Genomic DNA, 16,072 nt, shown 5'->3' with positions numbered 1-16,072 from the left:
TTCCTTACTAAACTTAATTATTTCCAACTTTTGATTTTAAGGAAGAGACCTGTGACCCGTCTTTTGACTTGAACATTTAGGGGCCATTGTAGGGTTAATTAATTGGCCTAATTTCAATATCATTGTGTCTGAGGGAATGGAAGGTCTGAAGAGAGGGAGAAATACCAAGAAACAGCCAGTCAGTGGAGCAGTCAGAGTATACACAACACTTATAAATTAAGTTGATTAAGTTTGTCATTATGTGGATATGCTTTGTGGTACCCTAAAACAATTACAGTTGTAACATCAAAGATCAGTGATAACAGATCACCATAAAGACATAATAATAATAAAACGTTTGAAATATTGCCAGTTACCTAAATGCGACACAGAGACCCAAGGACAGCACATGCTATTAGAAAAATGAGTCCCATAGATTTGTGTGACACAGGGTGGCCACAGATATTCAATTTGTAAAATAAATGCAGTATCTGTGAAATGCAATAAAGGGAAACACAACAAAATAAACCACGCCTATATTTCTTTCTTTCCCAACTTCAAGTAAGCACGTAAGTATGTGATGCTTTGAGTTGCTGAAGACAAGTTTCTTCCACAAAGCCAAGTAAAACAGCCAAAACCATGAGTAGAAACATGAAATTAAAATCTACCTCTATATGGCCTCTCCTGCACTATAACAGATATTTATTTTTAAGCCATTTTGAATTTATTCTTCTCTTCTTTGCCCCTTAAAAGCATCCTACACTGATGTAATTTCACTATGATAATATTCAGTAAGTCATCCACAAACTGATGGCTTACTAAATTATTAATCATTATAGTGATTCACAATAAGGAAAGCCATTTAAAGATACAGCTCATATTTAAATATTAATGTTATATAGTTCTTAATGAATTACACTAGTCTAAACAATCAAGTTTCCCCACCTTACAATCACTCTAAACCCCACCCTATTATCTCTAAATCCTGCTAGTTCTCCATGCTTATTAACCTTTTAAGTCTCTAAAAGAGTTACTCATTTACCAATTGGCAGTCACTAACCTGGATTTGGCCATTCAAAAGTAATGACTCGATGATATGGCAACTCCATTTTTTCATTTTTAAGGAACCTCTATACTATTTGCCATAATGTCTATACTAATCTCTATTCCCAAAACAATGCATCAGGCTTCTCTGTTCTCCTCACCAACATTAGATTTTGTCTTTTTTATGACAGACAATCTATCAGGTGTGAGGTGCTATCTCACTATGGTTTTTAATTTGCATTTCCTTGACGACTAATGTTGAGCATTTTTTCATACATCTGTTGACCATATAAATGTCCGCTTTTAGAAGATACCTATTCAGGTGTTTGGCCTACTTTGTTTAAATTGGGTTATTTTTTTTCTTGATATTGAGTTACTTGAACTACTTATATATTTTGGATATTAACCCCTTATCAGAGGTATAGTTTACAAATATGTTCTCCCATTCCATAGTTAGTCTTTTCATTCTGTTGAATAAGTTCTGAAGATGTATTGCATGGCATGGCGACTATAGTTAAAAATGTACTGTATACCTGAAAATTGCTAAGAGAGTAGATCTTAGATGTTCTAACAACAACAAAAAATGATAACTATGTAAGGTGATAGATACTTAGCTTGATATAATAATTTCACAATACATACATATGTCAAAAATAATGCCATATACTGTAAATATATGTATTATAGAGCTGGGTGGGAGGTGGGGGAAGAATTGGCCGGAAAACAATGATAAAAACCTGAAGCTAGAGCTACTCCTAGTGCTTGTCTTTTTCCTTCTGCAATTCCTCATTTCTTCAAGGGACTATGTTTCAGTCAGTGTAATGAGCATCATTTTAGAATCAAATATTCCTGAATTTGAATTTCAGATCCTTCCCTTATTAGATGCTACATATCTTTTATGAAAATCAGTTCCCTCATCTCTAAAATAATAGTTCAGATTTCCTATATGTTTTGAATTTTAAACTGATGTAATCCCTATGAAAAACAAAACAAGACAAAACCCTGCAGAGTAAATGGCAGGTTTCCTTCTTTCATTCAATTAATTCACCAAATACTTAAAACTACACACTGATCATTAAGGAAACAAGGTTGCCTATAATCATTCTATACACTCTGGGTATCTTTTTCTCCCCTGTATGCATGAAACTATATGAGATTTTATCCAAGCTCTTCACCCTTCTAATACAACCACCCACATTCCCATTCCGCTTTAGCTGATGAATTATCCTCCTGGAAACAAAACAGTAATTAGTCTTCGAGTATTCACTTCCCTTTATCATTCAACCTCAGCTCCCTGCATGCGTTTCTACTGGGAGGTTAGAATGTGTTTCAGAGTTCTAATTAGTAATGACACTTTACACTTACAAAGATTTGTCTTCTCCCATCACACATCCATATCCATGTCCATCACCTGAGACTTAGAGACTTTAAAATGAGGTAAAAGGCACGGCAGTGAGAGGCAGCTGAGCAGAAAAGGTCAAGCAAAACTTGACTAATAACAAAGTACTCTTTCCTCCCATAGTCAATAGTTTAATCCTTCGATTTTCCTAGTAAGAAAGAGGTATTTCCTGATTAAAGAAGTCACTGTTCATCAAACAATTGCTGTATTAATGCACAGTGTAGGAAGAAGGCTATTTTTCATAAAATGTTTCATTAAAATAAAAATGATACAGGGACTTGAAAGCAAAAATACATTAACAACTTAGGGTATTGCATAATAGCTCAGAATTGTGTACTAAGAAGTGTTATTTTAATAACATGAGCACAGTAAAGTTGAACATTTCATATCCACTTTGTTTTTTTTTGCTTTTTTTGAGGCGGAGTCTCGCTCTGTCGCCCGGACTGGAGTGCAGTGGCCGGATCTCAGCTCACTGCAAGCTCTGCCTCCCGGGTTTGCGCCATTCTCCCGTCTCAGCCTCCCGAGTAGCTGGGACTACAGGCGCCCGCCACCTCACCCGGCTAGTTTTTGTATTTTTAGTAGAGACAGGGTTTCACTGTGTTAGCCAGGATGGTCTCTATCTCCTGACCTCGTGATCCGCCCGTCTCGGCCTCCCAAAGTGCTGGGATTACAGGCTTGAGCCACCGCGCCCGGCCTCATACCCACGTTGGATGTGGTGGTGAAGTTTTTTTGCTTTTTGTTTTTTCTAAGCACAGAGGACCTCATAATGCCATTGAACAACCTAGGTTAAGTTTTGTTCTTAAATTGCAGACCACCTGCAACCCACACAGAGGTAAAATGCATTAGCATAGCGTTTATGAGGGGGCTTTGAAATCAAATAACTAGATTATCAGTTAAAGTGCTTATATGTAAAATTTGAGGAGGGAGATGAAAGTAAAAATAGATAAATCAGAAGCACTGGTAAATTCTTTAATTGCAAACTGTGTTTCAAGTGAAAAACAGCATATATAATAATGGTAACATTAATAGATAAATGGTAGGTACACAGATAAAGAGGTGATAAAGATTTTCTGGGGTATCCGAAAATATATTCTGCCCAATAAACTTAAATACTTTTATCACTGAAGTTGGACCTAGAGAACACCATAAAAATCATTAAAACACGCGTGCACACACACGCACATCACACACACACAAAGCTATCGGAGGGCAAAGGATTTTTGAGATTAAATGAAATTTCATTTTTTTAAAAAAGAGAAAACATGCAAGTATCTCTTAAAAATCAAGATAAAACAAGTATTTTCTGACTTCTCTTACTATACATACAGTTCAGAATTGGTTTCCAATAAGAATACAATGAATAATCAACTTTTAATTAACCACGGGGGATTATCTTGATTTTGAGGACTTTAAACACTTGCTCTATCGACACAGCAGACACTTACTATTGACCATATCTAATCTAGTTAATTATACCTTTATCAACATGTTATATCCCCCTCATTTATTTATATATTTCAATATATACATTGAAAAGTTTTGAGACCCCAACTATATAACCATCTCCTATGCCTCAGATAAGACTTCAGAAGAACAAATCTTACAGAAAGATTTCAGTTTTCTCTACTCCAAGCCTAATTAATTTTCAATGAGGACATAAGACCAGGGATAAGGTGATTCATCCTCGTTATTCCTCCTGAATTAGATAATAACTGTGACTTTATTATTTTATAGATGTTGATATATTTACGGAAGATCTGCTCTATGCATGGCAGTGACATAAACAAAATGTGTGAAATAAACACACAGGCCAACACATCATATATTTTTAACAAAACAAATCATTATGCAAAGGCAAAAGTAAATATGCTTTTTAAAATCAGTCCATTTGGCTCCTGCCGGATAATATTTAAATATGAATTCAGCATATATTTGCTGGGCTTCTACCATGTTCTAGCAATACACATGGGAATTTACAGCAAACTCTCCATTCTCTCTATTCAAGTACATTGCATGTAATGGGAAGCTAGCAGGGAAAGGCATTCTTGCTCCTATGGGGTTCACATGGAAGGTCACAGTAAAGTACCGTAAGTTTGAAGTGCAGAATTCAGGTATATTACCTCATCTTTGATTGGCTCCTCAAAGCCTTTAACAATGACTGGTACAAGCAGTTAATGAACATTTGTTGAAAGAACTACTGTGCGCAGTAACGAGCGATGAGGCTGAGAGAATAGGATTGTGTCAATGAATATAAGGCAAAAGTATTAACAGTTCAAAATCACACACCCAAATATTTCAAACGAAAGGTAGATCTCCAATCAAAACTAATGGCATCTTAGAAACGCAGTCCAAAAGTAAACTATGAAGAACATAATGATATTAAATATGTTTCATACCAAGAAGGAATTTTTGGTAACTGCTTCATGGATACGAGTAAAACAAACCTTTAAGTAAAACCAGAAACATTATAACAGGAAAATATGATGTATCTAGAGTAAAATGTTTATATCAGGTCTGGCCCTACCATTTTTTAAAGCATTCTCTTTGGGCAAGTAATTTCGCCTTTTTGAAGTTTATTATCCTATTCTAAATCAGAAATACTATCTACTTTTCAGGATAACTGTGGGACTTTATTAGGTAAATTAAAATTGACTATACGTGTTTTGTCAATTGACATGTCCCACAATGTGTAGTATATACATTTAAAAATATTACCATAGTATAATTCTTACCCTTTGATGATTCAAAAGTTTTACCTGGTATAAAGATCAGTGTATAATCTATGAAATAAGTAGCATGAAGCCAGGTTTTCTATCCTACATAGTATGATAAAGAGTGAACAAGATTAAAAATGTGCTTAATTTCAGCTGGTATCAGAATGCTCTAAGTGATTTATCTAAGTAAATAATTTTTTTAATCAAAAGCATGTAAATGTCACTGTTCAAAGCATCTGGGACATACCTCACTACATATATTAATCTTCACATAATCTATTCTTAGCATTTCTCTCATGCATGATAGCTAGAACATAGAAACTCAATTGCTCTCTTCAGGCAGTGATTAGTAGAGAATAATAATCAGAGAAAAATTAAGTGAGACAATGGATATAAAAATAATCAGAAAGCCTAGTATTAGAAGTGTCAGAGGCATGTGAATCACAGCAACTCCATCTTGGATAGCGGCTGGGTAAAATAAGGCCGAGAACTACCAGACTGAATTCCCAGATGGTTAAGCATTCTAAATCACAGGATGCGATAGGAGGTTGGCACAACATACAGGTCATAAAGACCTTGCTGATAAAACAGCCTGCAGTAGAGAACCCGGCCAAAGCCTACCAAAACCAAGATGGCCACAAGAGTGACCTCTGGTCATTCTCACAGCTCATAGTATGCCAGTTATAAAGCATTGGCATGCTAAAAGACACTCCCACCAGCACCATAACGGTTTACAGATGTCATGGCAACATGGGGAAGTTACCTTATATCATCTAAAAAGGAGAGGAACATTCAGTTGCAGGAGTTGCCCACCACTTTCCCAGAAAATTCATGAATAATCCACCATTCGTTTAGCATATAATGAAGTAACAATAAATAGGCAACCAGCAGACCTCAGGGTTCTCTGCCTATGAAGTAGCCATTCTTTTATTCCTTTACTTTCCTAATAAACTTGCTTTCACTTTACTCTATGGACTTGCTCTGAATTCCTTCTTGCACAAGATCCAAGAATCCTCTCTTGGGTTCTGGATTCGGACCCCTTTCTGGTAACAGAGGTACGAAAAAAACTCGTTGGGAATGAACAAGTTAAAATAATAGAAAAAATGTCCCCAAGTCCTCTCATTAATACTGAGACCAAACTACAAGTGTGCTTATTTTCTTACATTGGGATCTATTCATATTATAATATAGGTTTTAGCCATAATACATTGGCTGATTTTGCAAATAGAGACATGCATTTCTGATATAGCACCATATTTGCATCCCTGAAAATCTCTGGGGTCTGAAAACTTGTGCAGTAAAAAATATCATACTTTATGGGAAAAGGCAGGATTAGGAGGCAAAACATTCAAAACCTGCAGAAAGCTGTAAGCAAGCACTAACAAAAACCATACAAGTCTTAATTGTAATACTAGCATAGTTAAATCTCTGCTGGTATTTGCACCTAGCTTTGGCACCCTCTATCAGGATGCAAGACCTGAAGGGCATTCACTTTAAAATGCAAACTGTGATTCACAGTGTAGCCTTTAAAAAACAAAAACAACAATGTAAACAAAAGCAAACATCATTTTTTCACCAGACAAAATGACTTCCCAGCTTCTTCAGCCGCACTTTCACTTCACCAGATGCCTATTACAGCGGAAATCAAGATGCTCTTAAAGCTACTAAGTAAATGAATACTTGAACTAAAGGAAGGGCCTTGAGTTAATTTTTTTCATGTTTTCTTAAAGTCTTCACAGCTTGCTAAGGCTTTCTCCTTAGTTGTAAGAAAGCCTGGCTCTTACTTAAAAAATTAATGAGCGGAGAAAATCATGTATGGATCAACACAATGTTTTGTTTTTCGTTTTGTTTTGTTTTGTTTGAGATGGAGTCTCACTCTGTCACCCAGGCTGGAGTGCAGTGGTGCAATCTCTGCTTGCTGCAATCTCTGCCTCCCAGACTCAAGTGATTCTCCAACCTTAGCCGTCCAAGTAGCTGGGACTACTGAGGCGTGCACCACCACGCCCAGCTAATTTTTGTATTTTGGGTAAAGACGGGGATTTGCCATGTTGCCCAGGCTGGTTTCAAACTTCTGATCTCAAGCGACCTGCTGGCCTTGGCCTCCCAAAGTGCTGGGATTACAGATGTGAGCCACCACTCCCAACCCACGGATCAACACAATTTCTGCATTAGAACACAGCGTCCCCCTGTTTATCAATGGTGTAACAAGGTAAGATGCATCAAAGAAACAAACACTGTAGCAAAAAAGACCGAGTCCTATCTGAAATGTATTTAATGCTCCTTGCTATAAACGTGGGTGCCAGCCTCAAGAAGAGCTTAAAACCTCTGGGCAAATCACTCACTCTTAATCTCAGGAATGTCATCTATAAAATACGATCTAATCAGGATTCAATGAGATAGTGAGTAAAAATGCTCAACACAGCTCTCTGGCATAGAGGTGGTGCTCAAAAATATTAGGTTCCTTTTTCCTTCCTTGGACACTGATAGAAAAATGTTAAAATTTTATATATTCAATACCAAAACTATTTTTTATGTAAGTTTTCAGGGTTTTTTTGGTGGAGAGGGGAGTTCTCCTGGTTTTTATTTTGTTTTGGTCTGCCAGTGCTAAAAAGAAAAAGAAATTATAAATAAAGCAGAGAAAATGATTTAAATGAAGAACATATAATGAAAACAAATTTTACCTACATACATCTGGGATTTTACTAAAATTCCAGAAGTATACTACACAACATTTGAAGCATAAATGGGGATGGAAGAACAAGATAAAGACAGATGACAAATAAAAGTGAAGAAATTATTCTGAAGAATTGGCCAATAAAAAGATCAACAGTTTCCATTTTCAAATTTATTGACATTTTTATCTAGATGTGCCATGAATACAGCAACTTGACATATAATTTTAAAAACAACAAGTTAAAAATTACTTAAAATGGGTGTACTTTTTCATTGATTTTTCCTATTTCTATTAAGAGATAACCTTTTTTTCTGCTAAATAGACTTAAAACTTCATGTGGCACCTTCCTAACAGTTACTCAATTTGTATTTGTTACTAAGATCCTATTAAGTCTTCCATAGACACATGTACCATGTCCACTTACTCCTTTTTCTTTTCTTCATCCTACGCATGGCCAGTAGACATAAAAACAAACCAAAATGTAATCATGTTACTCTCCTGCCCAAACAATGGCTCCCAAAGATGTACACTAGAGTCAAACACAGCTTAGTCTCCAGGTCACTCTATCTTCTATTTCCATCACTATTTCCATAATTGAGTGCAGAGGCTCACCTTTCCAAACTGCTTCATGAATCCTTGGATTCATTAAACTGGATTATTTCTATTCTCCCAACACGCACCTCCCTTCTTACAATTTGTTCACTCATTATTTTTCTCCTTGTATTAATACTTTTCTCCACTGACTCTCACTATACTGAAGCCCTTTCTGTTTCACTGAGTGGCAAGGTAATGTTCTGGTAAGAGGCTAGGTTTTGAACTGTCCCAAATACAAAGCCCTCATTTCCAAGCAGTACAACCTCAGTTATTTAAACTCCCTACGTCTCATGGCCCTCATATATAAAGAAACAATAATCATAATAATAACAAGATAATAGAGGATTATGACAAGAGAGTCTGTCAGTAAACACAATCAATTTTAGCTCATTCTAGGCACTACACTGCTAAGGACTCAGACTACTTAGTGTCTAATTAATTGTATGATATATTTTGTCATTTTATAATATTTTGTTGAACAAGTTATGTATTTCTCTCGTGCTTATTTGGGTTTTTTAATTTGTATTATTTGTTTCTGCAATTATCGACATTGAATTTTCCACAAACATGCAAACTTTTAAACAAATGAATCAACAATACATCAAAAATAGGTATGCAACCAGAAGCTGGAAAATCTACTCCTAGTTCCAGATAACTACAAAAATAAGTGATATAGGCAAATTGGATAATTCTTCTGTACCTCAATTTCTTCATCCATAAAACCAAGCTAACAGTCCCTTGACTCATTGATAATCATGAGTTACAAGACGACAGCACTTTGCACAAGTGGTCTGTACTGTTATAAGGTGCTGATAATGTACTCATTCTAAGGTCTCAAAAAGTGCTTGTTATTTGATTCACTGACAAAATGGCACAGAATTTAAATATATTTTACTTTGAGCTGAAGATACATTAGATTCATTTAAATAAAATCTATGAACAAGTTTGGTGTTAGGAGAACTGAAGAGTTTGGAGACTGGAGCTCTAGTAACTAACCCTTTTATTTTTCCATTTGATCTTTAGTAAGTCATTTATCTTAATTGCGTGCCCCATCCTAAGCCTCTGGGTGTTTAACATCAGCCTGATGTTGGTCCATAGAGAGGATTCGTGACACACAAAAAAAGCGCATCATTCCTCAAAACCTTTTACTGCCATCTGCTGGCAAATTGTAAAAATAAATATGTGTTCCATCACTAGGACAATGAGTGACGCCCCCTGGAGTTGTTCTTCACACAACCCATGCAACCATTCCTAGTGATGTTGTCTAATGAAGTGTCTAGGACACAGCAGGTATTCTGTAAATGTTAGATAAATGAATAAATGATGAATGAGTCACCCTTATCAATAATCTCTGTCTCTTTGATATTGTTTTCTGATCACAGAGCAGCTTATGATGATTTTTTTTAAAACTAAATAAATGTTTATAAACCACAGACAAATTTATCTGTACACACATTATTTCAAAACATAAACAAAGCCTAGCATAGTAGGGTTGACCTTTGGCAAGGTGCCTGCCTATACATATTTATTGCCATAATTGCTCCTCATGGCCAAGCATCAGAGTCAACTGGCCAGGTTTTATGATATCAAATTTTCAAATAAGCAAATAGTGGTTCTAAGAGTGTAAGTTGCTTCTTCAAGGTTAAGAGACTCTTAGTAGCCTAGGTCTTCTGATACCAAATCCAATGAATTTTCTTCATCCCTGTGAGTTTTAATAAATCAAATGGTGCCAAGAAAGATTTGATCAGTGGACCTGAAATTCTTCAAACTATAATATTTTGATTGCCATGCTTATAAATATTCTCAAAATTCCCCATTATCTTTCTTAATGATTTAAATTCAAACATCTTGATTTAAAATCAAGATGTTTCATTACTACATAGCTTTGTAAAATGTCTTGTAATGTTTGATGAATTGTAAGTGGCACAAGTGAACATAGAAAACTAGGAAATACGTTGATATCTATTTGGGATTAGTACTCTTATCATAACTATAAATTGTTAAAAGTTATTAAAATAGTTAAAAGAGCACCAGAGAGAAGCACTTTTATTTGTTGAACAATTAGAGATAGTTTGGCTCTATAAAATGCAGGAATATTACATTTAATAAAAGCATATAAGCACTGGTTGCATCTTAAAGTGTTCTCATATCATGTAATTTGGAAAATTAAAACAAATTTATAATCTTTGAAATAGGCCTATCCTCAGTTTAATTGGGATTGTATAAAGGAAACAATAAATTTAAAATTTAGGACAATAAAATTTGAAAAACAATGATAGTCCCTTGAGAAGTACATTCAAATTATTAAATTGATTTTGCACACATCAACCCTCAGGGGATTAATTTCATTTTGGGGGGAAATAATGCAATTTAGAATCACTCTATCAGTTATTGAGCACTTTTCTTCATTCTCTCAAAAATTCATGTGAGAGATGTGAGAGATGGCCCTGAAAAGAGATAAGTTACAATGATTCCCCAAATGTTAAAAGGCAGAGAATGCAGGAGGACCAGTTCCAGAGTCTTCAGATTGTCGATCCTGCTACTGTTTGCGCTGCTTCCACACAAGGACAGGCAAAAACAAATCACACTGTTCAGCTTGGTCACTAGCCTCAATCTCTGTAGCTCATTTCTCAGTTTCCTTACAAACTAGCCCTATTTTTGAAAGAAGGCCATTTTATTTACAAAATCATATGAAGTCTAACTTTTGGTACTGAATGAGGTTCTTTTGTTTCATTAATTGCTTCTCTAGTAGGACAGTACCTCGGGGAGAAAATCAGCTCCCTGTGTCATTGAAAAGACTCATCTGACACTCTCGGGATCCGCCAACTTCCCTTCTTGCTCTATGGGCTCCGATTCTACATTAACAGTGAGAAAATGCTCTGCTTAACTCTTTTGATATGAACTAGAGAGGGAAATCCTCTGGGTTACTCTTTAACAATAAAGATATTAATTTACATCAGCCTATCTTCCCCAAGTGCAAAAGAAGACCCAGTTGATTTAATAGAAACTTTGCACAAAGAGGCTGATAGCACAGAATTAGAGCAGAGCAGATAGAAAAAGCATACAAGAGAGGCTGGAGCCATGTAACAGCCTAGACAGAAGATGAGTTTGTGGAGACCTCTCCTGTAATCTTCAAACTAGTGGACACTCACACACCTGTGCTCTATTTTTAGAAGGTACATTGCTTTAATGTACAATGACTTACTAGCACTTCACCAAAGAGAATAACTGTAAGCAGATGTCTGCTTTAACTAATCAACTGGGCAATTCACCCCTCCTTTCCTCAGGATTTTGGCTTAGGTAACTGTTCTCAGTAGGTATATTTGAACTGGATTGCAAGAGAGATGAATAGCATTATTCTTACCTTCGGTTTTAGTGTAACAGTGAACATCCAGGAAAAATGTTTATTAATCATACCTGTTTAATTTTTAAAGGAAGAAGGAAGTGGTTTTAAAAATGTAAAAACTCTCACGAAAGCAATCCATACATACTACAGGTTGGGAATTTGAATATACAAAGATCCGAAGAGCAAATGCAATTAATCAGAAACTGAAGTTATCACTTGAGATTTATGATTACAAAGGTTGTGACCAAGTTTTGAACACAAAGGAAAAATAATTGCAAAAGTTACAGAATTACAGAATTTTCTTTCCATTGACAATTACATTCAGACTTCACAATAACATTCTAACCTCACTTCATTAGACATTAATCTTGCAATGGAAATTAGAGGTTTTTAAAGGAGTATTTCTGCTACATTAAAAAAAAAAGCGTCTTACTACTATACAACAATAAGGTTGTGTTGAGAGTTACAAGTAAGCTATTAGGCCTCGTTAGCTAATTATAGTATTGGCATTCACTTAAGTTAGTCAGTTTCTCATTTAATGTCATTTTCTCCTATTCAACTGCTTCAGTTCAAAACATTTTGACTCCTAAAAAGGGAATACATCATTGTTGCCTTTCCTCAGTCTAACCGCACAGCACTTTCCAAAGCAATAGTTCCAATCATGCTTCATAAAATCCCCTGCAAGTATGTTGTTGGACACATAAGTCAGCAAGCTAGGATTTTAGTATTTCTAAGGCAAGACCAGGGATCACTGACTGGTGGCTTTTCCATGGCCCTCTCTACAAGAGAATAAACAAAATTATGAGTTACACTAGGTCTATTTTTTTTCAACAGCTCCCAGTGGTATGTCCTGATACTTGCTGCTGCATCCTTAATTAGAGAACAAAACACTAGCATAGAGGAATTGGACTCCAGGATGAGGATCTCTACATCCAAGCATCTCTGACTTCATCAGAACACATGGCATAGAGGTACTATATATTCCTTTCCACCAAAGCTAGGTCTCTCTGAAATGTATCTGTGCCTCTATGAGTGCCACGCATTGTGAAATTGTACTAGATAGAGAGATCTTTACAATGATGGTCTCCTTCTACCCTGTTTCATTACATTGAATATGGGCTCCCCTTCAGAGATGCTTGTCTCAGAGTGCCTCTTCATAACCACCTTGTATCCTGACTTATAAATTAGCTGAATCACAATTTCACATCTGTGTTACATGTACACATCCAAATTTTATGTCTCTGTGTACTATTTAAACCTATATATCTAACATTTCTAGATTTCCTATGTCTCCAAATTCCAACACAGTTAGCCTCTGCAATGATAAATTCAGACTCCACAACTGAGAGATTTTTCTTCTCCAAACCACTCACAATGTAATCATAAGTCTGCATAAACTTGCTTCCTATTATGCCCTCATGCCGCCCCACACTATCTACACTTATTTAATTGCAGTTGTATTTAACTGCAATTTTCAGGGATTGTTTCCTAGTGCTCAGAAATACCTGTCTAAGCTATAAATGAACAGTTAAACACAATCAGCAGCTGTCTGAAAAATCAAAACAGCGTATCTGTAGGACATATGTGTATGTTGATCTTTGCTTAAGAACCACTGAATTAACGAATTTGACTAGCATTTGCTTCAGATGGACATATCTGCAATTTTGCTAAGACTGAAATATTTCATACTCTATGTTAGGAATGGAAAATGAGCAGAATCTTATCTAGACACTTTACAAACTATAGGAATCTCCAACATTTGCATACTAATTTCTGAACATTAAATCTGCATCCAATCGTGTCTCATCAGCCACTAACACTATAGCTGTGGGGAGGAGAAGGGCAGAGAAAGGAAGGCTTCACATCCAAAATGTCAAGCCCTGCTGAAGAATGATAGAAGGACTCCGTGGAAGAGCAGAAACAACCATCTTCTAGGCTTAAAATGGAGTTCTACCACCCCCTGCTGGACCAAACGAGCAATACAGAAGAGGCTAAAAATGCTTAGAACTGAATATCGTGGGGATATTTTAACTTGTCTTGTAATTTATTATATTCTTTTAAAAAACCAATTTCATGCAACACTAACAACATAACATTCTTCGCAATCATTACATATCTTAGAATTAGCGCTATTTTATTTTTCCTTTAAAGACTTTCACCAATGCATGTTTTAGCATTTTGTGTCCCTAATTAAACGTCCAAACTTGTCTGGACAGTTGAAAATGCTTCCATTTATTGTAAATATATTTCATGTGAATATTTACTCTCTAAACAGCCGGATAAATTCATATCTATCTCTCTAGAGACAAACAGTGATAGCTTCCACAAATTCCCTCTCAGGTTATTCTACCAGGCTATTCTTTTTTTTTTTTTTTTTTTTTTTTTAAGAGATAAAAGCTCCCACCAGTTCTCCCACAACCCCAGAAATCCCTTACAGGTGTAATTACAATGTAATGTTACAAAATTATTCCACCTTTCTGTATTAATAAGGGGTTGGGGTCAAAATGAATGACTGCAACACATCCCCAGTTTTATCCATTTGCTTTCTTACACACAATATCCATGGCCCCTCTCTTAGTTTCCAACAGAAATAAGCCATCATCATTCACTTCATGGTCAGGAATTAGGGTTCGGGGAAAGGGGTGGAAAAAAAAAAAGAGTCTCCAAGAATCGAATGTCTTGCACACAACAGATATTCTGCAAATGAGTTTAACGCTGATAGTTTTTGCTGCTTCTGTAAAACACCATCGTGCCCTTTCTTTCCGCAACCTCAGATATTTCACTGTTAACACACACCAACACACTCATCCAATTTTTGATAATGAAAATAAGAGAAAGCCAAAATCCCAGAGGAAAAAAAAAAAGAAGAAGAAGAAGAAGAAGAAGTGGTTTCCCTGGATATCCTGCTCACTGATTGCCCTCTCCAATTCCCTATTTTCCCTTCTCTCAAGGGTCTCCACACAACAGATACAATTTTAGAGTCAGCTAGGAGAAAGAACCAAAATAATAATAACAACAATAACTGTAACTTTAGTTCTTTCATTTAATTCTTCCTGCGCCTCCCTCTTTGCCTCTCTTGGCCGGGTGGAAGGGGGAGGGAAAGTAAATGCAATAAAGCACCACACTCCTACCTTGCCCGCTACTGACAAGCAACCCGAGCAGGTAGAAGGAGAGGAGGAGGCTCATGTTCAGGACGTGACACCGGTGGACAGTTTCAAAGTTAGTAAGTCCAGCCCTGGAGAGAGAACCTTTCGCTGCCCCGGCCGCCTCTGCGAGAGCCGCCGCCGCCGCTCCCGCGGTGCCCCAGCCGCCCGCAGCCCGCGCGCTCCTCCTCGCAAAGTGACTGCAAGCTCCGCTCTTGCCGCACTATATCCAGGCAGCAGCGGCGGCAGCGGCGGCAGAAGCAGCAGCAGCGGCCGCCGCGGCGGCAGCAGCAGAGCCGGGAGGGGAGGGCGGCGGGGCGGGGGCGCGGCGAGGGGAGGTGCGGCCGAGGCGTATCCCTCCGCGCCGCACGGCGGCCGCTGTCCCGCGAGGCTCCCGGCCCCGGGATTCGTCCGCAGTCTAACTGGAAGCCACAGGTTCGGTCCCCAGTGCCTCCAACTAGAGGGGCAGCTGCGATCGCGAAGGCGCCACTCGCCAGCCGGCCATTCGCACGTTCATGGACTCCCTGAGCCGAGAAGGGCGTGGGGATGGGGTCCGCCTGGAGCTCCTTCACAGCTGCCAGCCGCCTCGGGGCGACTGAGCTGAACTGAGCTGAGCTGATGCTGATGCAGATGCTGATGCTGATACTGATACTGATACTGCAGGCGGACGCCCGGAGCGCGCGCCGGCTCAACGCGAACGGGGGATCTGGAGGCGGGCGGTGTGCCCCGCGACTCTTACTCCTTTTGGGAGTGGGAGGAGGGAGATTCTTGTCTCTCCGTGGACCTCCCTCTCCCTCTCTCTCTCAAACCTAGAGCAGGCTGGCACCTTGCGCGGCTGTCCCCTTCCCACGCTCCCCACCCCGCCGCGACAGAGGGGAAGCAATTGTACCCTAAAGTCTACACTGTCTATCTCCTCAGGCGCTAAAGGGTGGGCGGAAAAATAATGTACAGAGTGTTTCCTCTACATCTCGACCCATTACTGTTGGGAACGGCACCTTAAGGAAGAGACACTGGGGAGGAGGCGAGCCGCGGAAGGAGCTGCGTTCAACTCAGCCTCCGCCTCAACTGTGTCCTTAGAGGCCTGAAGTCTCTCCTGGCCTCACTCCGCGGGCTCTGCCCTCGGTTCCAGGGAGCTGCACTGCCAGATCCCCGCCAGGGGTGCACCGAGGGAGGACTGCA

At 38.1% G+C, this 16,072-nt stretch overlaps 1 protein-coding gene across 6 annotated transcripts in view; it reads right to left on the bottom strand.

Moving 5' to 3' along the window:
- NCAM2 (neural cell adhesion molecule 2) overlaps positions 1 to 15,182 on the bottom strand; it is a 570,822-nt gene extending 555,640 nt beyond the window's left edge. For 4 of the 6 annotated variants that reach the window (XM_030915246.1, XM_030915247.1, XM_030915248.1 and 1 more), the window contains exon 1: positions 14,882 to 15,182. In XM_030915246.1, the coding sequence (XP_030771106.1) occupies positions 14,882 to 14,936 (55 nt within the window). In that variant the 5' untranslated portion in view covers positions 14,937 to 15,182. The remainder of the gene's footprint in view (positions 1 to 14,881) is intronic. The other 2 variants (XM_030915245.1, XM_030915251.1) reach the window with 1 other exon arrangement.
- Between the last annotated feature and the right edge of the window lie 890 nt (positions 15,183 to 16,072).

Source organism: Rhinopithecus roxellana, chromosome 13, assembly GCF_007565055.1.
Source record: "Rhinopithecus roxellana isolate Shanxi Qingling chromosome 13, ASM756505v1, whole genome shotgun sequence".
Classification (NCBI taxonomy): domain Eukaryota; kingdom Metazoa; phylum Chordata; class Mammalia; order Primates; family Cercopithecidae; genus Rhinopithecus; species Rhinopithecus roxellana.
This window is presented reverse-complemented; position numbering and strand designations above follow the sequence as displayed.